Here is a 22,774-nt window from a genome sequence, read left to right as displayed (position 1 = left end):
ATGGATTCGATGTATATTGCCGTCAATGGCAGCAACAACCAGACCTCAACTAAGGCTTAAATAATACAGATCTCCCAAAAATAGATTTTTTTATTGATTGTGCAATTTTTAATTTACATTTTACATTTACATTATAAAATGAATTTTTGTTTTGAACAATTGCATCGGCCTGTGTTGCATTAGCCTTTTTTTTGTTGCTTCCTATTTAATATTTTTGTCATTAGATTTGCCATCATTTCTCCCTATATGCTTAAGTTTTCATGTAATTGGGATTTTTGACATTATTACAGAAGTGGTATTTTATAAAAATCTGTTTTTGTTGATTTCTACCTAGTGTTCACACACTGCATTGAAACACATTGGGAGCATTCCAGTAAAGAATTTCACATTGTCCCTCTCGTCTACAGTTGTCAGAAATATGACACAATGTGTAGTATTTTGCAACATATAATTACATATTCTTGGGTATTTTGAAAGTAGCAGCCTCATATCCTTTTTGATTAAACTCACAATGTTACAAGCGCCCAAAAATGATGAAAAAAAGATTCAATGCAACCATTGTAGTTGTTGTTGTTGTTGTTAACCATTGTTATTGGACTATGGGGGAAAAACAGCATGTAAACAGAAATCAGAAGTGCAATATATCTGTATCATTCTCATGTTTGTAGGGTCACCACTCATTGTGTGCTGCTGCATGCAAATGTTGAAAAGTTAATTTAGTTTGTTGTAAAAACTTAAAAACAAAACCTTGTCAGACCTCGTCTGACTCTTTGCTTCATTATCAGTGCTATGTAAAAATCCAGTAGGATTTTTGAGAGTAAAAAATAAAATGTGATGCGACGATCAACATGGGGCTCGTAAGGTGTTTTAGTCCATAAGGCATAGCCATTAAATACATTAAGATAATTAGTTCATAAAATGTGACATTTTCTGTCATAAATTCACACTTCCCCTATTACTTTAGTTCTTATAGACTTTCATATGGTGGAGGGATACGTGAACTAATTTACCCTCTTTCTTCCTTCAGAGAAACTAAATGGGGAAAATGGAGTGCACTTTGTGTTTGGCTTTGGGGCATTGAGGACTTGATTGAAATGTAGGTTTTACTGAAGATGACTTGTCACTGAGGAGTGCAAGTGCTTTCCAAACTCATCATCAACCGCTCCAGTTTGCCTGTGATCAGGCGCCTGTAGTTGAGAAGGACTGTACTCAGATTTAGGGTACTACGAGGAACACAAGACAGTTCTGGATACTCCACTGGCGCCTGCTGGTCCTGATAGAAAAAAATAACAGTCACAGTAAAGCAAAAGTGTGGAAGGACAAACCGATATTTATCATCTTATTATGTGACACGTACCACATGTGGAATAAAAATTGTGTGTTTCAACTCCAAGTGTCTGTTACGCAATAGACCAGGGGTGGGCAAACATTTCGGCCCACGGGCCATATTGACTTTAAGAATTTGACAGATGGGCCGGGTCAGCACAAGATACGATACATATAAAAAAGTGCATCCGTTAACAGTACATATGAAACATAAACAGAAAAAAAGGACTAAAGTATTAACATACTCATCACTCTTCATTAAAGTAAAATGTATAAAGTACAAAGTAAAGTAAAAAGGAATGTATGAAGAATTATTAAGATGTAATTTAAAAAAGGATAGAGGGGCTGTAAAACACAAAAAACAAATAAGAGTGGACAGAGCTACTGCAATTGGCTTCCGCGTGACGGCTCCATCTTGGGGAAAAAAATATTTGGACAACGGTGGCGGCCCGGATTAAAAAGCCTAACGGGCCGTAGTTTGCCCATATCTGCACTAGACTAAAGTAAGTATTTCAGTATTTATGTGTATCAAATTCCTCCAGACCTAAATCATAATGATGCAAATTGAGTCACTTTGTTTTTATCGTGAAAACAACCCACATGTCACCAAGGTTAAAGATTTTTTTAAAGGATTTTTTCTACTTCAGAAGCATTTTCTACTAGATGAACACGCGGAGACCGGGATATTCATCTCAGCCTTGCAAGAGGTCTCATGTGGAAAGTATGCACTCCTATCTTATTCCTATCCGAAAGGAAGGAAGCCTTTGTGGTGACAAAAGATTCCCGACATGGCCTCAGTGATTCCCGAAAGCAAAAAATTTACGAGAAAGCCTGCATGTTTCCGCATCTTATGAAACCAACAAGACGTCTGAAGAAAACCCCATTGACACGTCTCTATCTCTCATGAGCCATGTAAAATTATCGAATTTTCCTGTCATGTGTTTGGTTAAGTGACAGAAGAAAGTCTGAACCAGTTAGCAATGAATTTGTCATCTGATAGTATTGAAAAAGGTGAAGATTAGTAGAAAGAATTATTGTCAATGCAGGTTACCTCCAACAGTCACACAATCTAAATATCTGACATTTGCCCACCAAATCCCAAAAGTTGCAAACAGGTTTGTTTTTCTCCCTTTTAATTGTCACCTTGACGGCCTCTTACACTCAATTGAAGATGCGTGAGAATGAGGAGGTAGCCGTTAATGTTATGCTCCAGTCTCTGCAAAAGTACTGAACCACATTCCTCCTGGCCAAGGGGCCTTGCAACTTTGACACTCTCAAAAAGACCCCTCAAGGAAAGGCTGATGTCTTGTCTCCTCTCATGATGCTGTGGAAAGAGACACACACACGAGAAATGTGATTGTAAGAAATTATTGATTGCAAAAGAAAAAAAATGGAATTATGTGTGCACTGACATACTGATTTTCTTTCCCATGTTGCTATGTGGAGCTCGGTGCAGGGTATCTGAACTGGCGTGGGCAGGATGGCGGAACTGTTGCAGTTATTCTAACAGGATGGGGTTAATGAAGTGGACAGAACAATCAGTCAGGATGAAATTAAATGCAGTAGAATCACCAAAGTCAATCACTCTTACTAGTTAAACACGGTGAGAACGGAGGGTGAACTCCTCATTATATTCGCAGGTTGGATCGAACTTGCTTATTATAGGGTTCATTCGTCTTTTAAGCAATACGAGGAGCGCCACCCAATGAGCCAGTGGTTCTTCCAACTGATATTGGCGCAGGGAGTCGGGGTTTGATTCCCATTTGGTGGCAGTGTGATTGTGAGCATGAGTGGTGGTTTGTCTCTCTGTAAGCCCTACGGATGGCTGGCAATGAGTCTCGGCTGCAGACTGCCTACTGGACGATTTGCTGACAAACTTGCCCCTAACCTGGTTTTGTCCATCCTTTCTATTAACCCATTGATGATGATATGTAAAGATAAATAAATCAGTATACTTTATTTGAACGTGAAAGTTATACTAAAGAGTAGAAATCTAATACTTAGTATAAAATTGTGTTACTATTATAGTTTTTTAGTCTGTCCCATCTGATACGGATTAGAAATTTAAACGTGATTACTCATTGTCAGCCCGCCTGGTTTTTAAATGGATTGGATCTCTATTTCTATCAATGAAAGTCAATGAGTTAATATATGCAGTTCCTGAATGTACAACATAACGTACCATAAATCTAAATAAACTGGAAGAAATTGGCAAAGTCTACTTTGTCAACATTTTGTGTATGAATACACCTCCAAGATTTAAGATAGTAAATAGAAAGAATTAATTAGAAAACTCCGGCAGATAAAACAAAACCTATACCTTGAAATTTTATTTAACAAAAATAGCAAGAAAAAGGAATACATGTATTATATTTTTGCGCCATAAGAAATAATCTCTGGTCTTTAAATTTGACATGTAGGTCAATTGATGAGATATTCTTAATATTATTATTTTTTTAATGTTAACTTGATGCACAAAATTTACAGTAAATAGAGTTTGAAAATGTCCAGTTTGACACTAGGACTGATTTTCTGTCAGGAATGAATAGATCCAAAAAAATAAATGTCCCGGAATGGATTATGGTTGACAATGTATCTCAAAAAGTGTAAAATAAATGTAAGAAAATGAACTTGAAGCCTCACCAGTGCAGTCTGCATCTCCGTCACAATATTCATTGCTCTCCTGGCTGATCTGCTGCACACAAAGTCAATGGGCTTGGTCTCAGCGTCTCGCACTTCAGAGGCAAGCATACATAGTAGCAGGAGTCCTGGATGAACACACGAGCGCACACTGAAGCCGATTCACAGCATAGCCCCTATATCCAGTCCCCCAAAGTACATCTCCCACTACTACTCACTGCTTAAAGCCATGCCCTTCTTTGCCACGCTCGATAAGCCCACATTTGTTCCATTAAAAAGGCAAACCAGGTGGAAAAAAGTCCTGTGTCCACAGCGCAGTCTAATATAGAGGAGCTGCGTTTCCTTTTTGGATTGTCCTTCTTCAATTTCCAGTCTTGTTATTTGTCGGTGGGAAGCGCTATCTGGTCTGAGAGTAGGCTTCGCTCCAACTTCCCAGCAGACTCAAAACAGTGTACTTTTGAGGCAAAACTTTGATTTCATTGATATTGTTTATTTTTGCCACCCACCAGGCTTTTTGGTACTACTGGGACAGCTTCCTGGCCGACTGTAAGGTTAATGATTTATGATTGTGAAAGACTCCATTTGCACAAGTGACACCAGATCATCAATTCAGAAGTCTATTTATCTTTAGCTGGTGACCACAAGAGGTAGCTCTTCTGGGTTAAACATCAAACCGGGACAATGGTGACAAGGATGTCGTGATTTAAAAATACTCAGTCGGAACATTCATTTTGGGTTCCTTGACCAGCATTCAAGATGCCCTTGAGCACCCAAGTGCGATGATTACTTCCTTCTTGTCTCACAACTTGTATTCTAGCACACAAAACTTGTGTTTTTTGGCTTTCTAATCCCTCTCGCTACTGATTTTAATCATGGCGAATGACTTCTAAGACACATTATTCTAGCAGTGAACACATCCAATTTCTTCTCTATTTGCACACGCTTCCTTATTAGCTACATTTCTGTTTTACATTACAATCTCCTCTAGTTGTGCCAGCTTCCATACCTGTCAACCTCGAACCATTTGTGATCTTACCAAATTTTGTTTTCGCCCTTACATATATGTATAAATACATGGAAAATCTTACCACTTTACTTTTTTGTAATTTTTTGCAAATGAAAGTAAACATAAACAAGGGAACAGGAAACGGAAATCACATGGTGAAAGTGTTACAAAACGAAATGTTTATCATGATCTTTTTTTTTTAGCCAATCAGAGGCGCCGGTACATATATCACTTGGCAGACATGCGTTTCCGGGAAGAAACAATGGCGGATGGTGAAAAATGGCTAGAAAGTGCCTTAATTTATTTTTTTTTCTCAAAATCACCGTTTAGCGTACCATTTTCATGTGTACAGCGTACCAATATAAAAATGGGCTTTCAGTTGTACCAATTACGGCGAGAACGTACCAGTTGACAGGTATGAGCTTCTTAATTGGCTATAGTTCCGATTTACATTACAGTCACGGAACACACACGATGCTGAGCGCACAGAGATTCCGTCGTGAATATTAAACAGGTTTAACTTTTACAACCGTCTGCCTCAACCAATTTCCGTGTAGTTCAGGGAGGGAAAAAAAAGTCTAACAATTAACATACACGAGACCAGGATGATCAATTTTAAGACATCCAAGAATCAAGCTTTTGTCAAGTGATTTCATAGAAAGAAAAATGGGTCAAATTTGCCTCAATTGTCAGAATTCTGTAAAATGCTAAGAGCTGGATCTTTTTTTTGTCATTCTGGTTGGTTTTGAAGGTTTTTTTTATGTGTTTCAAATATAGTTTTAATGGGCACTAATAGAAAAAGAGTTTATGGTTTCCATGGTCAAATCTTCATTAAGTTAACAGAGGTTTTAATGAGAAACTCATTTTGGAGGTTAGAAATGGCATGCAAGGTGCTCGTCTAAAATAACAATAAAATTTATATTATAGATGTATAATCCGTGGAAATGTTAGGGACTTGTTTGAGTGAGTAAAGTAGGCATGAGTCCAGATTTCCACATACATTTTGGCGATGATTGATGATAAATCGTACTCCAGGCCACAGGATTTTCGCTATGAAGGACACTTATACGAATACATTTGAGTCGCTGCCAGATGTCAATGCACACATTACGAGCATTGTAGTCTAATTAATGGTGATTCGTGAAAATGTACTGTAAATTTGTAGCATTAGACATAACATTCGGGAATGTAAATAGGGGTTATTTTGAAAAACGTCATACCAACCATACAATTTGATTTGTTTTTCTTAATTTTGCTACATTTAGTAATACATTTCCTCTTTTTAAGCAGCACTTGAACTTGTTGGACAATGTGTATAAAAAAAACAGATAGCCAGGGTACAGAGTATTAGTATCGACTCATGGGGGAAAATGTGTTTACCTCCATTTACTGTATCAGTCATCGTCCATCAGGATTCGTTTGTCGTGGGCACATCTGGAACACGGCTTGGGTGCAATGTCATTTTCAGGCTGAGGAGCAACAGCACCTGTCCAAACACAGATGAAAACACTCAAGGATGAGCCATTCATCCTCATTGTGGACACTTGTCTTGGTCTTATCATTAGTTTGGATGTTGAATGAGCTGACCTCCATGTTGTTCATTGTAATGCATTATGCCTAAATTTAGATCCTTATGCAGCGGTGGGATGGAAAACCAGTAAGTCAACAAGCGCAAACCCACGTTTTATCCTAAATATAATTCAGCAATAATGCAAAAGTGTTGGTTACCTTTTTTCTCCAATGCACGGATGTACTTTTAATGTTATGTCCAATCAAATTTCAGCTCCTGTTTGTAGTGATGTGGATCGTGTAATTCTCAAGTGCCATGAGAGGTTATTTGGTTTTCCATTGGCCAGAAAGTTATTATTGACATCAACATACACATAAGCAGGCTGAACCACAAACCATGAAAAGTCCAAACATAGAACCTTTGACACTTGTATAACAACACCCCATGTTATCATATAACGTTTGAATATTTTTAAGTCGGTATGATATGGTCCCATTAGGCCTTCTCATCTCTCAAACAGAGATGCTTATGATCCATTTGAACTCATATACAGCATATATACAGTATTTCATTCATTCATTCATTGTCTGTAACACTTATCCTCATAAGGATCGCAGGGGGTGTTGTAGCCTATCCCAACTGACTTCAAGGCATGAGGCGGGGACACCCAGAATCAGTGGCCAGCCGATCGCAGGGGACATGGAGACAAACAACAATTCACGCTAAAACTCATACCTAGGGGCAATTTAGTGTCTAACCAGCCTACACTGCATGTGTATGGAATGTGTGAAGAAGCTGGATTACCTAGAGGAAACCCACACAGGCCTAGGGAGAACATGCAAACTCCCCACAGGTGAACTGACCTGGATTTGAACCCAGGACCCTAGAAGTGTGAGGCCGACCCGCCAACCACTCAGCTGCCAGGTAGTACAGAAGGAATTACGTATATTGTTACATTTTCTTCTTTTTAAGTCTACAAGAATACAATAAGATCCTCTAAATGTGTTGAACCAGGATTTAATGGAATGTAGTGATGAGACATACACAATTGTCCACTGTTATATATGATTGATGTAGCGATTGCGACGTAATCGTGGTGCTACATTTGCATGGAAGTCCTTAAGAAAGATTTCAAGTGCACCCACTGCCCCAATGACATTGCGTGTGCACGAGAGAGAGGAGGGGGATCAGGGAGCTTATCCACATAGTTTTCGTGCTCCTCCTCCCCTCCCCTGCCTCTGCAGACAATGCTGAAATGGAGACAAATGCACACAAGGGCTCCCCAGCGATTGACCGGGGCAACCGCATTTCTGCACGCATGGAGAAAGCCGCAAGACTCGGCACCGGCGCTACCCGCATTGCATCACGGACACGACTCCGGGTCCCCCGCTGTCGTCTTCCTCCCACATCAGCTGGAGTCGACGTATAATAGAGCGACTTTCTTTTTCCAATTGCAGCATCATCGCCACCCACCGACGAAGAAAGACGTGCGCCAGAGCTGCAAAATTGCGCTCCGCAACTTTGGAGATCCACCGAATGGATCGTGCATCTGCCAGAAACCAGTGGGTAGCATCCAGCGAGACCCCCCACGCGTGTCATTTGCAGCCGGGTCACGTTATCGACTAAGGAGAGCGACTGATACACGCACGCAACCTGTGGCTGCGCGCGTCCTTGGATCAACTTGTTTCTTCTTCCCTTGAGCCGCAATGGAGCGACGCAGCTGACGATTTGAAGAAGAAGTGTCACCCATTGGGAAAGGTATGGACATCCCACTCCTTTCTTGCAAATCCAATCACTCTCTTCTTAACTTTGTCCATGTCTTTGCTCAAGGGCAAAGGCTAACACCAAGCTATTGGTCATTGAAAATGCGAAGGATTTTCTTTCCATGACTTACTTTTGTCTGCATGTAAACAAGATGATCAGGTGGTTGCAGTTAATGCCCCCAACCAGACTCAATCAAATGTGACCCCTAAAGAAGCCAACATGTTGACCGGCAGGCATTTCACAACCCGAGCTGGGCCCTAATAGACATTGGCCATACTATTCATTCATTTTCTGAACTGCTTTTGTCCTCACAAGGGTTGCGGGGGGTGCTGGAGCCTATCCCAGCTGAACTCGGGCACAGGGCAGGGGAAACCCTGAATTGGTGGCCGGCCAATCGCGGGGCACGAGGAGACAGATAACCATTCATGCTCAAACTCATACCTAGGGGCAATTTAGAGTGTACAACCAGCCTACCATGCATGTTTTTGGAATGTGGGAGGAAACCGGAGTACTCAGAGAAAACCCATACAGGACCCAGGAATCCAACTGTGAGGCCAACGCGCTAACCACTCAACCACTGGGCTGCCCACCTGGACTTGAATCTTTAAGTTAAAATGACCCTTCAATCTATTGACTTACTTTTTGGAATGTGGGAGGAAACCGGAGTACTCAGAGAAAACCCACATGGGCCCGGGAAGAACTTAAAAACTCTATACAGGTGGACCGACCTGGATTTAAACCCAAAACTGTGAGGCTGACGTGCTAACCACTCATCTTCCAAAGCACCTGATTCTTCAGACAATAATATTATGTTTGCCAATTTGTAGATCGTAGATTAATATCAGATTGAGGCGAGAGCTCACCAGGTTTTTACTCGTCATTTCATCACTTTGTATTCCAGTTGTTTTATCAAAATGCTCAACCCAATAATCGATAAATAGTTATAAATCAGTGTCAATGATTAAAAAGGAAATCATTAAGTTGCTAGAAAATGTTCCACTAGAATAGTGTTGATGTTAACCCGTTGCTTCCCATACACAGCACTAGATGGGAGGGGGGGGAGAACGAACATGGTTAATTCATTTTCCGGGCCACTTATCCTCACAAGGGCTGCGGGGGCTGTAGCCTGATCCAGCCAATAACAAGCAGTAGGTGGGATACAATCTAAATTAGTTTCCAGCTAATCACAGAGAACATGGTTCACTTCCTCGTTCATTTTGGATACTATTACTGGTCACTTTTTCTTAATATAAGGTCATTTATAGGTCATATTCTGATGTTGTTTTAATTCATTTCCTATTTAATTTTGGACATTTCTGGATTTTTACCCAAAATCAACAAGTAACCTGTAAATGCCACAAAATCAAGACTAAATTCAAACAGGAATTGACCATTTAATCAGCACGAAACGACATGACATGCCCCAAAATTAACTAGTTGTCTACCATTGACAGCAATAAATCTCTGTGATAAACATATATATACATATTATATACAGAACATGATACAGATGACCTGGTTCCTAAGATATAATGCTGTCTCTACCTCAGTTCCCTTGTTGGTAGCTGTTATGAAATTGGCAGCAACCCACTGGGCAAACAAAACTGTCATTCTTCAACGACGACATTTAATTGAAAATTGACTTTTTAATAGCTCGTCAACAACTATATCTCAAGAGTCCATCCCAGGCATCTTTGAAACCGAACAAGTAGTAATTGTCTTGTAGTGTGGCTACTTTTGACACTATGTCTGTGAGTGAGCCCTTCCAAAAGATTCTAATTTGCATGTGTTTAATATGCAAGCGCACACCTGAGTTTCCACGCCCATGACTCTGCAGCTATGCGCATGGAAGATCCAAAGCCACTTTCAAAAACAGGCATGCCACTTGATGTCAAATACATACTTGATAACTTAATACACACTTGCTCTGTGGTGTCATCATTCCAGTTTAATAGTTCATCCACATTGTCGGGATATATTATCAGGGCGAGAGAGTGGAATGTGATAAAAAGAGGGAGTTTGGAAAAATTATTTGGAGTGAAAATCACACAAGACAGACAACAATCCCATTTTTTTTCAAGTTAAGGCTTCATTTCGAGTTAGTTTTTAGTTAATGCAAGATGTCAGAGCAATGTAATGACTTAAACTATTCTTAAATTATTTACTCAATAATTTTCTGTACAGCTTATACTCACAAGGCTCGTCGGCGGGGTTCAACACAGTAAGATGTATGCACAGTATATTTAATGCGTGTGTTCCTGTGACTTGTTTTAAATGAAAAAATTCTCAACACGCTTCAGAACCTTGACCTTAATGTTGGAAATCAATTAGTGTTTTGATTGACAGAATGTGCACATGAGCGTGTTGATATGCAAGTTCTACAAGTCAGCTGGTGGTCCTAGTGGGCTTGTTTGGATCTGGTGTCCCTGGTGGGGTCACTGCCTAACGTTTGAACTAGTCATCTGTCAGCGTGCTATGACAGGTTTTTCATCTTCTATGCCGCAAAAGATCAAGAGAGCTTGATGTGAAGGATTGGGAGCAGGTAAAATGGTCAATGTGATGCTATTTATTCATCTTTTGTACTTCAGTGTTTTGCTGTACTGGTGTTGTATTATTTAAATCGATTTTGCAGAATAGATGAGATATTCAGATTACTATTTGTTCATGGCGGCATAGTGGTTCCCACATCTGACTCTGGTGCGGGCATGCGCGAGCTAGATTCCCGCTGTTGGCGGTATGATTGCGAGTGTGAATGGTCAATTGTCTCTGTATGTGCCTGACGTTTGGTCGCCGGACGTTTGGTCGCCTGGACGTTTGGTACTTTTGGCTGGAGTCATTTGGGATAAACTCCAGCAACCCTTACGAGGATCCTCGGTACGGAAGATGAATGAATCAATGCGGCAGATGATGTGTGTTCTTTGTTTAACTGTTAGTGCGTCCAAAGTATACAACAATTAGCTGAATGCACAGAAAAAGGCACGTCCTCGAAGTGTTAAATGTCCTCAAATGTGAGTGCTTCGCTGCTAGATTCAAGCTCCAGAAATGTCTTCATGCACAAGAATTAATAACCTTGACCCTCGTGTGCTTAATGAAAATGTACTATGGTGCCAATGTGATGGGACCTCTTTGTCAAATATCCCTAACACAGGCTTTTTGGCTGCCTTTGATAAGAAATGGTGGGAAAGTGAACATTCTATTTGTTTGTCTGTACCCTGCTTTACTTGAATCCTAAGTGGTTAGACTACAATATAAATATTTATCATGTCATAAATTCTGAGCACCCGTCGACAATAAACCCCTGATTTAGTGTTTTGTAATCATCAAATAGTATATAGGGTAATTTTGAAGTGCTGAGCATTTTAAGCGATTCACTGACACCTATAAAAGGCATTACGATCCATTGTGGATTGCTTCACCTTGGAAGCTAACAACTGGCCTGGGGCAGGTCAATCTGATGCCGTTAACGATACAATTTCCTGTACAATAGACTATTAAAAGGAACCTGTTGGAACTGTTGTGCAAAAGGCAAAGTACAGTTTTTGAGCTAACTAATGTTGGACCAGAAGATTCTAGTCAGGGTCCCTGTTGTCCCCATTCCAAAATGGTTTCTTGAGTGTATATTTTCCACACTCTACTTCCTCATCCTATCAGAAGAGGGGATTGCTTGAACTGTTTCTCCAAAGTATAGAGGATATCATCAATTGTGGTGATACACTACTTACTGTACACTGTAATACTTTATATAATTTGGCTCTCAATGAATAAATATCCATGGAAATTTCTTGGGTGTTTTCTCAAGATGCATTATCTGAACTAATATGATGTGCTCAATTAATAATTTCAATTGTCCAAAACACCTATATTGCAGTTCAGCAATAAAATGAATGAGCTGGAACATATTCCTACCATCCTTCACTGGAGACCCATTATTCAAAAGCCACTGTTTGTTTTTCTCCAGTTTGCATCAATTTTAGAGTGTTTATAGATAGATATACTCTGTTGGCTTTTGTCATGATGTTGAGATGATTCATCATCGAGAGTACTCAAGCAGCTAAAACAGTCTTGTATCTGTTGACTTTAAGACAGAAATTGGTGGATAAGGGTAGATGTATGGCGCTATAATAGGCTTCTATCCCCGAAGGAATCAACTTCACACTTTCAAATGTATATATGTATGTGTATGTGTGTATGTGTGTAATTGTGTATATGTATATATGTATATGTGTATATACATATGTATATGTGTATGTGTATAATTGTATTGATTTTAATGACGCCTAACGGTTGTGTCTGTGTTATTTAGCTAACAGAGTTTAATTAAAGCAATGAGTTGATGATTGTGCTGCTAATGGATTTGGGACAAATATTATTATTTTACTTCCCATCGGATCAAATTCAGCCAACATTGTTTCAGTGGGAAGCAGTGGTTTGAGTTATTTAACTTGACTGTGACCTCTAATTAAAACTTGCCATCCAATAGGAGAGTGGGTTTCTCACTTAGCGGAAACAAGACGGTCGAGGAAATACTTTATTGATTTACTCTGTACTACCAATTTGTTTCAAGAACCAGATATTTTTTTCTACTGCAGTATTATTTCGCAGAGCTTAAAAAAACAAAACTAATGGAACAAATAACCGAATAGTCAAAGGTCTTGGTGTATTGTATTCCTGTTAAAGTGGCAATTCCAATTTAACTTAACATTTTCACAGACTGTCATTTTTGAGAAGTATTGTCACATTGGCCAATACCTAGGAAGATACATTTAGTCATCAATGTGCCACATCAAACATCTTCGACATCTTTCGAAATCATCTCATGTTAATAATCTTATGTCGTCTAACTGTTGCCAGGTATTTGCTGCATAAATTCACAGTGAGCCACACACGTATTGCCACTTGAAAAACAGAACACTAAGGCAGAGTGGTAGAGGGGGAGGTGATTTAAGGCAGTGATTCTGCAGGACCTGACTCTGTTGCCTCTAACACACGGACTATGACAGCTCGACGCCGTCTGGCATTATTGATCTGTGCCGACGAGCCTCTCCCCGGTGAGACCTGTTATGCCGAGCTCACGCTATGATTGTCAGGGCTGTGTGTTAATTAACTAACAGGGTCCTGAGGGGTCTGCTTAGTCCTAATGAGGATACCACGGCAATGGTGAAAGACAAGCCCGAAAACCGGACGTTGCAATACCAGCAAACTTTGGTAAGCCGACAATTAGCTTATTTATGTTTTTTTCATGTCGTGTGCAGAGACGAGTGGTGCGTTTATGATGATTGGATATAGCGTGCAATGGTTAGAGGTGGGGGCTGCTGATGCCTGGGTTTTCTAGCCGGCTACTGAATGATAATTCTTCTCAAACATGTCGAGTTGCTACTTTTATTGTCCTCCTCTTGCTTCCAATTCACCTTGAGCCACAGGTGTCGCGGCCCTACGGCGCACTATCGATGTGATTAATTCCTCTTCATTTAGATCTCACCCTTCCGTGTCAAATGAGTTTTCTGGCCTTAAATTATAAGCAATTGGAGCAGACTGATTACTTTGCCTCATGGGCCGTTGATTGAAAAATCATTTAGATTTTAAGAGCAGTGTCTGATCACTTTTAAGAGCATTACTTCCCGTTTCAAGATACCTTTGGATTCGTCCTCCCTCTTTTTTTTAGACCGAAAGAGAAGTGTTTCTGAATATAAATACCCTCGTGCACCAATTTTCTCCTCACTCATGTAGTAGCAGGAATGACAGCCATGTTCCAGAGCACCACACAAGGGGGATAGAACCTACGGCGATGCACAGGCAGGTTGTCAATCAATAGTTGATTCCTTCCAATCGAGACTGCAGTTGCATTTTATAACAAGACCCATGCAGTGGGTTGTGTTTTATTCATCGCGGGCTTTTTGCTTGTGTGGCACACAAGCGCTTCTTCAGATCAATGGCGTGCCCATTTTCAGTGCTGAAAATCGATAGTAATGTAAGATGGCAGTTAGAGTCCCTCTGTGGATTGGAACGTGCTGCCTACACCAGCGTCACTGTCTTTTGCCCTTTCTGGCCGCCGCAACAATCAGATCAATGTCTCAATCGGCTGCATCCAAGTCTATTAAACCCCAAGAAGAGATACGTGTTTGGATCTGGAAGCGATAGGCACTGAGTTGCCCTGACTGACTAATCGGTAATCAATTATTACAAGACTTTTTGTCTTAACAAACACTAAGAATACATTTATACACAGCAGAAAATGCCTATTTATCTCTGGGGGATTCTTATATATATTATTTTTGTTTTATATACTTTTTGTCAAGGGCAAATACAAGTATTTCTTCTTGTAGATTTTAGTTTATTCATCGATTTATTTTTCCTCACAAGGGTCACGGGGGTGCTGGAGACTATCACACCCAACTATGGGCAATAGATCGGGGACAACTTGAATTAGTGGACAGGACAAGGAGACAGACATGCTCACACTCATACCTAGTGGCAATTTGGACTGTACATGCTTAAGGGATGTAAATAGAAACTGGAGTACCCAGAGAAAACCCACACAAGCCTGAGTAGAACATGGAAACTCCACATAGAAAGATTTGAACCCACCATGTTTTGTTTTACCATCACTCGCAGTACTGCGCTAACCACTCGGCCGCTTAAATGTTTATTATGTTTGTTATATTACATATTTAACTACCCTGTTGAGATGTTTTGGCCAGAATATGTGCTCTTTAATTCTTACCTCTGCAAGTGAATGAGTTGAGATAGTGATACAAATTATACACCAAAATTGATACCTTGGGTTCAGTAAAGAATCTGAAACAACAGCAATTATAAACAACCTAACCTTTGTGATACCCACACACAATCAATCAAGTTCAACATGGTCCACAAAGTTCAGATGAATAAAAAAAAAAAATCAATGAAATTGATGTATACTCCCAAGCTTATCCCTTCTATTTTCCATGTTGTAACACTTGTAATCAAATGTCCTACCTCGGATGAGAGAAAGCAGGAGTGTTTTGCCACTTTGGAATCTGACTGGAATGCACAGATAGATATCACATTTAAATCAGATAAGTGCAAACTGGCGCCTACAGCCTCTAGTTTCTTTCTGTCTAAAATTGGATTGTGGTGTTGACAAAGCGTCCTTAGAGTTTTACTTGTTTGCCATCAAGATTTAGAGAATAATCAAGCGTGGAATAATTCCATCGGATAAAATCCCACAGTAGCAGGGTAGAAAAGACTTTTTGGATGATGTATCTTGATGTGTTGTCAAGGAAGATCTCTCTTCTATCAGAACTACTGTGTGGTAGCACATTGCATCAGTCCGCTATGTTTGCAGATATCTTAAAAATAGAAGCAGCATCTGTTGAACAGCAGTGTTTATTTACATCAGAAAAATGTGCTGCCTCCATTAATGCACAAATTTGTGAAGCCTTTCTATTTTACAAAGGGCATTATAAAAAAAAACCTTCAGTCATTACTGAGTCATATATGGCAAGATTTGCACTGCAGGTCCAAAGTGCACAAAGATCATTCAAAGACTCCTTCTTTCTTTTTTTATTATGTTTTATTTAAAGTTTCTAGGCTAATAAAATGAAATATCCGAGATGCACTTCAGGCTAAATGAAAATGGCGTGGCTTTTTTTTTTTTTTTTGCAGACATGGGCAATCAAATGTTGTGAACTTTTGAGTGCGATGTAGCACGAGTCAAAATATGTAACAAATCGCAAAGCAGAGGGGATTTTTTTGTACCTCAACCGATCAATTAATTTCAGATTTGAATTTTACCAGCCTGTTTACTATAATTTAACCAGCAGAATGCATGCACACTCTTCGTCTCAGCCTTCAGCCTTTTGAATGCTGTAGCACACTCGTGTTTGTTCGATTAAGTACAAGGATTATCTCGACGATTATTTTATATGTGGTCAAGAATTACAATTAAAAATAAATAGTTCTTTGCAATGTAATCTGGTTTGATTAAAATCCCTGAATATTCTGTTTTTATAGATCTAAAACAATGTTTATTTTAGCTTTTTTATATATATTTTTAGATTTCACAAAATGATTTTTGAAATAAAAACACAAAAAAATAGAATTATTGATTTAAAAAGGGGGAAAATCCAGAAATTGAATATACATCTATACTTTTCATTTGAATTTGATCCTAAAACAGAAAGCCTGCACTCATGATTTACTTTCCCGGGCCACACAAAACGATGCAGCGGGCCAGATTTGGCCCCCGGGCCGCCACTTTGACACCAGTTCTAACCGGTTAGTCGTTAAGATTGAGAAGGCTGGAGTACTTTTTACTATTTTATTTAAAAATAATGGTACTTGAAAGCAATTTTGTGGGAAACATACTTGATTTATCCTAAACTCTCCTAGAATCTTCAAAACTGAAACATTTGTGAGCAAAACAGACCGTGGATTGCTCGTTCTCTTTCTTGGGTTCTTCTAGAGCACCTGGTCAGGTGAGACCTTGTCTATGAGTGACAGCAGGAGAGCCACTAGAGACGCCTTCTCGGGTCACTGGCTTCTATCGCTGTCAGCTATATTTCATGCTGAGATCGTAGGCAGCGGCTTTCTAGCCTTGTGAAGATTCCATGTGGGATGGGACAGGTGGGCAGAGATTGTGACTTGGTGTCAGAACATTGGTGCTGCTTTCAATCTGAAATTTATATATAAATATATATATTTTTGCCTCGCAGAAATGTGGGCGATATGCTGTCCTGTTTTGTTACATTTCTGACACAAGAGTGGGCATATTTGCGCAATAGATTTCAGTATGACTTATATAGCTTATAAGTTTACACGCAGGCTCCATGAAATTAGGTACACCTTGAGTGATAGCCCTAGATTTTATTTGGACATCCAGTAATAGCTGTAGTAAAATAATGTGTATGATTTTTTTTCTGATTGATATAACAGCATTAAAGCCTTTTTATCATTTATATATTGTAATATCTTACACCAATAAGTAAGAAGGAGTTTCAGCAACAACTAGGGTGGGCAGGTGACAAAAACAACAACAAAAAATTGCCAATGTGTAAATTTGTGAATGCTAATGTGCAAATATGCGATTGGTTATTGTGTACCAAGTGATTTCCAGACTAAAGAAAAATTAATAAAGACAAAAACGCCATTTGTTAGCAAACGCAGGCCTACATATACTTATATGCATATATAAATTGCTGCTAAACCCCCACTTGTCAAAAAAAAGGATAAGGAATATTCAGTGGTTATCATCTTTTAAATTTTTCATTGGGAACATATGCATTTATGGAAGCATTTTCTTTCATTTAATGTGTGTGTCTTTTCTCTCTGAATAATGCATGAAACCTAATGAAATATTTCAGGCATATGCAGGACTTTGTATACATTAAAGTGCTGATCCAAATTAGAACTAACCGAGGTGTGCGCTACTCTACCAACTGTCAGTTCTGGTCAGTATTAAGATAGATTTTTCCCGCTTCTGCCTCCCATTTGATTTCATTTATAAGGCTTAGTAGCCATGTTCTCTATTTCATTTTGGGCAAAGAAAACATCTCGTGTGCTATTTTTTTGTATGTCAGTGGGTATGTTGTTGCGAGCAAGTGTATGTTTTCACCTTCACATACATGTCTGGGCGTGGTGTGCCTCAGCCGGAGCAGATGTTTTGACGTTGTGCGCTTATGTTCTGTTAACACCAGGGGAGCCCAGAAATTGGCACCATCAAAGTCACTATCTATTTGGTGCACACACATTCAGGCCACCTACATTAACAACCTCATTCCTTATATTTCTTCCATGATTTTTCAAAGAAATTAAAATATGATACCAAACATTTTTCATGCTACTCTACAGCTTCCAGTATATTTGTGAGAATGTTGTGTTTATTTTTGGTCAATCAGATTCCAGCCACATCCAAACCTCTGCCGATAACTGCCCTTATAAATGATTATGATTCCCCGTACAAACCCCCCAAAAAACGTACAGACACCGTACGGCACTTGCGGTAACTCGTTTCTTACTAGGTGGCTCCTCCATGCTCGCTTCCACAATATTTACTCTATGAATATCTACGCATGTGCATGTCATTCTTTATCGATATTGCTAAAAAAATACATGGGATTGAGGATAATTTTTGCTGGTATACCGTGACAATAGTAACGATCGATGACAGTAGCGTCGTTGGCTACCAGCCTACGAGACTACCTGGATTTTAGCCAAAACGGTCTTGTTGAGATCGGTTTTCATAAATATAGGCGATTTTTTATTTAATTTCCCCCGTACAAAAGTCGGGGTACGGCATACCTGATTTGAAATGGTAAAAAAAACGTATAAAATACGTGTATAACGTACAAGTTGACATGTGTGTACATCCCAATAGTGCTGTTTCATATCCAATCATTTCAATTGTGTTCATAAACAAGTTGTTTCTTTCACTAATCACATTGCAAATTACTCATCAATGAGCCAGATGTGAACATTTGCTTTGCAATCTGTTTGAACTGGGAGTACTGGCAGTGATCATATTTTGCCCGTCCAGTTCAAATGGATATTGCTGTTGCTAGGAGAGAAAGATTAAACACCCTAATACCAAGTCCACAGCCCACCAGTGTTCTCCAACATACCACATAAACACTACATGAAACTAAAAGGTCCACTAGAATACCACAAAGTCCACACATTACCAATTGTTTTAAATCCAGTCAATGTATGCGCATCGATTTCTATCATGACAGTTCAGTACTGCGAAAATCCCATTCCTATCTTCCTGTATATCCCGCGCTGTTGAATATTTAAAGCCACGTTGCGGCAACATCTTTATGTAAAACATACTACAGTGGTGCAGCGGGATACGCACATGGCCCATTTAAGATTCCTGCGATCTACCTGGACAATGCATTCAAGGCTTCCAGAATCATATACACATTGAATGTTTAGCATCAAGATGGTTGCAGATTGAGTGTCAATTATAGACTGCAATATTTCCAGTCGCACTCACCAGGGTGGGATCAAGTGCTTTGTATTGTGTGTCCATCTCGTTACCTTCTCCTTTCGTGACCTTCCTTTCTTTCTCCAAAGACTCTCAAAGTCAAAGAGCTGTCCCTTTGCATTCCTCCTAGTCAGCATTACTTTTATTTTTTCACACACTGTGCATGGCTCAGGTCCATTCGGGAGCTGTCACTGCCAAATTGGACCCTTACCTGCACATCTCTGCAGAAGCAATCTCTGCATAGCCTGCGGAGAGAAAGAGAGGGTAAAAAAAAAAAATCTCAATTCATTTGAATACCAAAATAGAAGGACAAAAGTTCCATTGGAAAATCACCATGAAATTATGTGCAATAGAAGCTCTTTAAGTTTAGCATTTATAATGCTGTCCCGGATGATTTTCCAAGTAAATTTTAAAGCTAAAATGACTTGTTACGTACAACAACACAGCATAATCACCTAATATAAAACATGAGAATTCCCACGACCCTTTGCTGACTACAACAATTCTCGTCACAATTGCGAACTTTGCTGTTTGTCCAAATCAATCATCCTATGATTTAGTCAGTCAGTGGCAGAGGGGTGTTTTTCCCTAACACTATTCTATAATACTCCTCGGAAAATTAGACTATCCTGAAAAGGATTCCAATGAAATGAATTCAATAAATGAATACAATGCTAATCAATATATTTCTAGTTCAACTAGTGTTGCTTTAAATTCCACCATGCCCATCTCAATATTCAATTTCATATTCAAATTTTTAAGGTCGTGCTGTGCGAGGTATTCCAAATTCGTGGAAAAGACTAAATCACATGCTGCTGTTAACTTCTAATTCACCTGAACTACAAAAGCCTTGCAATTCATTGTTGTTCACTCTATGAAAGGCAATGCGTTAAGAGTTCTTTCAATGTTTGTGAAGGCAGCCTTGTGTTCCGTCTCATTAGTGATCCGCAGTAAAGTGTGCCTTTTGCGTTTTTCTGCCTATATATTTTTTAAAATATACTGTGTCTGACTTCAAGAAATGAAATTATTAAACTTGTTGTCGATCTCACCTTTGGCATCCCTTCCAGTCTTATGTTTCTGACAAGCCCTGATCCCAGGTTGATCCCAGGCTGATCCTACTTCCACATCCCTCTGCAGCCTCCACCCCGATACTCCAGCCCTCATGCGAACAACATTGCGTGTCGATCCCAGTCCATTTCTCCCCACAATTGTCGCATTGGGTCTTGTCGACAGCACTGACATTTTTCCTTATTAACCTTAGATGTGACTCGTGGATAAGGGTTAGAGTTGGAAAACTACCTGGCTATATATAATGTTGCAAATGTTGGTCATGTGATGAATATTTTTTTTCACTCTTGTTCTAATTTAATTTTCTTTTCCAACCCCTGAGGCCTTACGGGCTAATTATACTTGTCTTTGTCACAGTGACACAATACTATGCAACAATATGGGCCCAAAAATGAACTCATTCTATACCAATAATGATTGCTAAACCTCCCAGTTTAAATGAATTGGATATGTTGCTATGTCATACAGCTAAGAAAAGTAATAATCTATTTCAGCCCTTAAATCTATACATTTTGTATGAATTGTATTTGTTCATTTAAATATTTCCACTTTGCCAAGTCAGTTTTGAAATTTATAGGCCAATATATTCCAAAGTTTGAAGTTGTGTTGAAGGCATTACTACAAAATGCTGTTATTTTATACCAGTAGATTTGTTGTCCATTGTTAGAAAGTAAAAGACACACAGGAAATCTGCCTAATAAAAAGAAAACTGCAGCAGTGACAGAAAAGCTTTGACCTTCATTTAAAACGTAAACTTAATCAGATTGTACTTTTCGCAACGAGGCTTCTCTTCCGAGACACCCACGTTTTTTTTTACGATCAGTTCTGCAAGGACACACAAGGCTTTGGTCATTTAGAATGTCAAACATTTGTCCTTTCCTCCGCCTCCGTGTCCTGACGGTGAATTCATTACACTGCAGCGCCTTGGGATTTGCTGAAGAACTTTAATCTCATCTGTTGTGTGATGCTTGCACATGGCCAGGCTTGAAAATGTGGCTGTGAGAGTCACACGGCCAATTGTGCGGAGGGAGTTTCGCAATGAAAATCTTGGTTTGATGGGCCTGATTTAATCCCTCTTGTTGAACTTGTCTGCAATGGGAGAATCTGTTTAGCATCCACAGTGAAGACACAAATGGTGTTGAACATTGAGTGATTTATTTATTGATTAGAACTACAATGCGGATGGGGCGGCATGGTGACCGAGTGGTTAGCATGTCAGTTCTTTGGTCAAGAGGTCAATCCCTGGTCAATCCCCACAGTGTGGAGTTTGCACATTCTCCCAGGGTTTTTGTGGGATTTCTCCAGGCACTCCGGTTTCTTCCCACATCCCAAAAAAATTACATCTTAGGCTGGTCGAACACTCCAAATTGCTTCTACTAGGTAGGAGTGTGAGGATGAGTGGTTGTCCGTCTCCTTGTGCCCTGTGATTGGCTGTCCACCAATTCAGGGTGTCCCCCACCTGGTGCCTATAGTTTTTTGGGATAGGCTTCAGTACCCTTCATGAGCCTTGAGGATAACCAGTTTGGAAAATGAATAAATGAATGAATGAATGTAAGGCGGATATTCTAACCAATCTTCAATAGTGCTGCCTATTTAATCAATTACAATTATAAAACAATAAGAGACATGGACATTTTGAGTTATTTGAAATTGCAGTTACATTTGAATGAAATTATTTCTTTGTATATCAAAAAAGAAGGTATTCATTGATTTTTTGACTTAATCAATCAATAACCAGATTGATGTATTGTAGATATATATATGAGGTATAAGGTCATTTGGCAGAGAGAAAAAATCATCTGTTGTGACCAGAAGAAATATGTAAGACAGATGCATTGTGGTCTGGAACATATTTTTTCCCCACTGTGTCTCACCATATTAAACCTTAAGTTGCTTTGACAGTAGCAATTCCATGCATTTCTCTTAGAATGCATTCAAGTGGTGATTGAGGATGTGTTGGCTCAGTGAAACAGAAACTATTTGTTTCTCGTACTCATTCTTTTCAGAGAACACCATTTTCTGTTCTTTTTAAACCATCTGTCAAAATGCTCTGCAAATGGGTGACAATATGCTGGCAGTGTACGAGTTACCAAACAGCACAATATATCTTTATTTTAACTTACTAATTCTCATATTTCTATGGAATCTTCTATCCTAGAATTGAGAAAATTATTGGACATCTTACCTGTTAATGAAAAATGCTTTTCTGTTAAGTTTTGTAGTGCAGGGTGAATGGGAAAAGGTTAAATGTTCATTGATAAACATAAACTTGTTCTCCAAAATAAAACTTTATGACAAAATTGAGGATAAAGTAACTGTCTAACCACGAAAATAAAACCAAACTTAGGGGTGAAAAACACAAGGAGATACAAAGACGACAAAGAGACGATCCCACAAGGAGTAGACAATGAGGAACAGGTGGGTGGCATGAGAAGTGGGGATTGGCTGAGAAGATAAGGGGGAGGATCACAACAGGTGAAATCATTGAGTGATCACA

General features: G+C 39.3%; 2 protein-coding genes across 4 annotated transcripts in view; one reads left to right on the top strand and one right to left on the bottom strand.

Annotated features, from left to right (window-relative positions):
* Window positions 1–176: 176 nt before the first annotated feature.
* thpo (thrombopoietin) lies at window positions 177–22,687 on the bottom strand. Of its 3 annotated transcripts, XM_077723855.1 has the most exons (7): window positions 22,463–22,687; window positions 19,219–19,454; window positions 6,353–6,458; window positions 3,970–4,094; window positions 2,743–2,829; window positions 2,486–2,650; window positions 177–1,273 (listed from the first exon to the last, which is right to left on the bottom strand). In XM_077723855.1, exons 3-7 carry the CDS (start codon window positions 6,372–6,374, stop codon window positions 1,121–1,123), a joined length of 552 nt encoding a protein of 183 aa, XP_077579981.1. In that variant the 5' UTR covers window positions 6,375–6,458; window positions 19,219–19,454; window positions 22,463–22,687; the 3' UTR covers window positions 177–1,120. The 3 variants fall into 3 exon arrangements, 2 of the variants coding, with proteins under 2 accessions (XP_077579981.1, XP_077579982.1); XM_077723856.1 differs by lacking the exons at window positions 6,353–6,458; window positions 19,219–19,454; window positions 22,463–22,687 and adding an exon at window positions 4,185–4,450; XR_013327313.1 differs by lacking the exons at window positions 177–1,273; window positions 2,486–2,650; window positions 2,743–2,829; window positions 3,970–4,094; window positions 6,353–6,458 and adding an exon at window positions 16,591–16,899.
* The window catches only part of clcn2a (chloride channel, voltage-sensitive 2a), a 32,622-nt gene continuing 23,085 nt past the window's right edge, over window positions 13,238–22,774 (top strand). Inside the window, exon 1 of the mRNA XM_077723857.1 lies at window positions 13,238–13,451. Within this exon, the coding sequence (XP_077579983.1) occupies window positions 13,401–13,451 (51 nt within the window). The 5' untranslated portion in view covers window positions 13,238–13,400. The remainder of the gene's footprint in view (window positions 13,452–22,774) is intronic.

Source organism: Stigmatopora nigra, chromosome 9 (genome assembly GCF_051989575.1).
Source record: "Stigmatopora nigra isolate UIUO_SnigA chromosome 9, RoL_Snig_1.1, whole genome shotgun sequence".
Taxonomy (NCBI): domain Eukaryota; kingdom Metazoa; phylum Chordata; class Actinopteri; order Syngnathiformes; family Syngnathidae; genus Stigmatopora; species Stigmatopora nigra.
This window is presented reverse-complemented; position numbering and strand designations above follow the sequence as displayed.

What these genes read in the sequence shown, in the direction of transcription:
- thpo (XM_077723855.1), bottom strand. Translation starts at nt 6,374, where the DNA reads ATGACTGATACAGTAAATGGAG. An exon ending in GACTGATACAGTAAATGGAG is followed by an intron (nt 4,095 to 6,352) that starts GTAAACACATTT and finishes GTGTTCATCCAG; the next exon opens with GACTCCTGCTACTATGTATG. An exon ending in CAACATGGGAAAGAAAATCA is followed by an intron (nt 2,651 to 2,742) that starts GTATGTCAGTGC and finishes CTCTTTCCACAG; the next exon opens with CATCATGAGAGGAGACAAGA.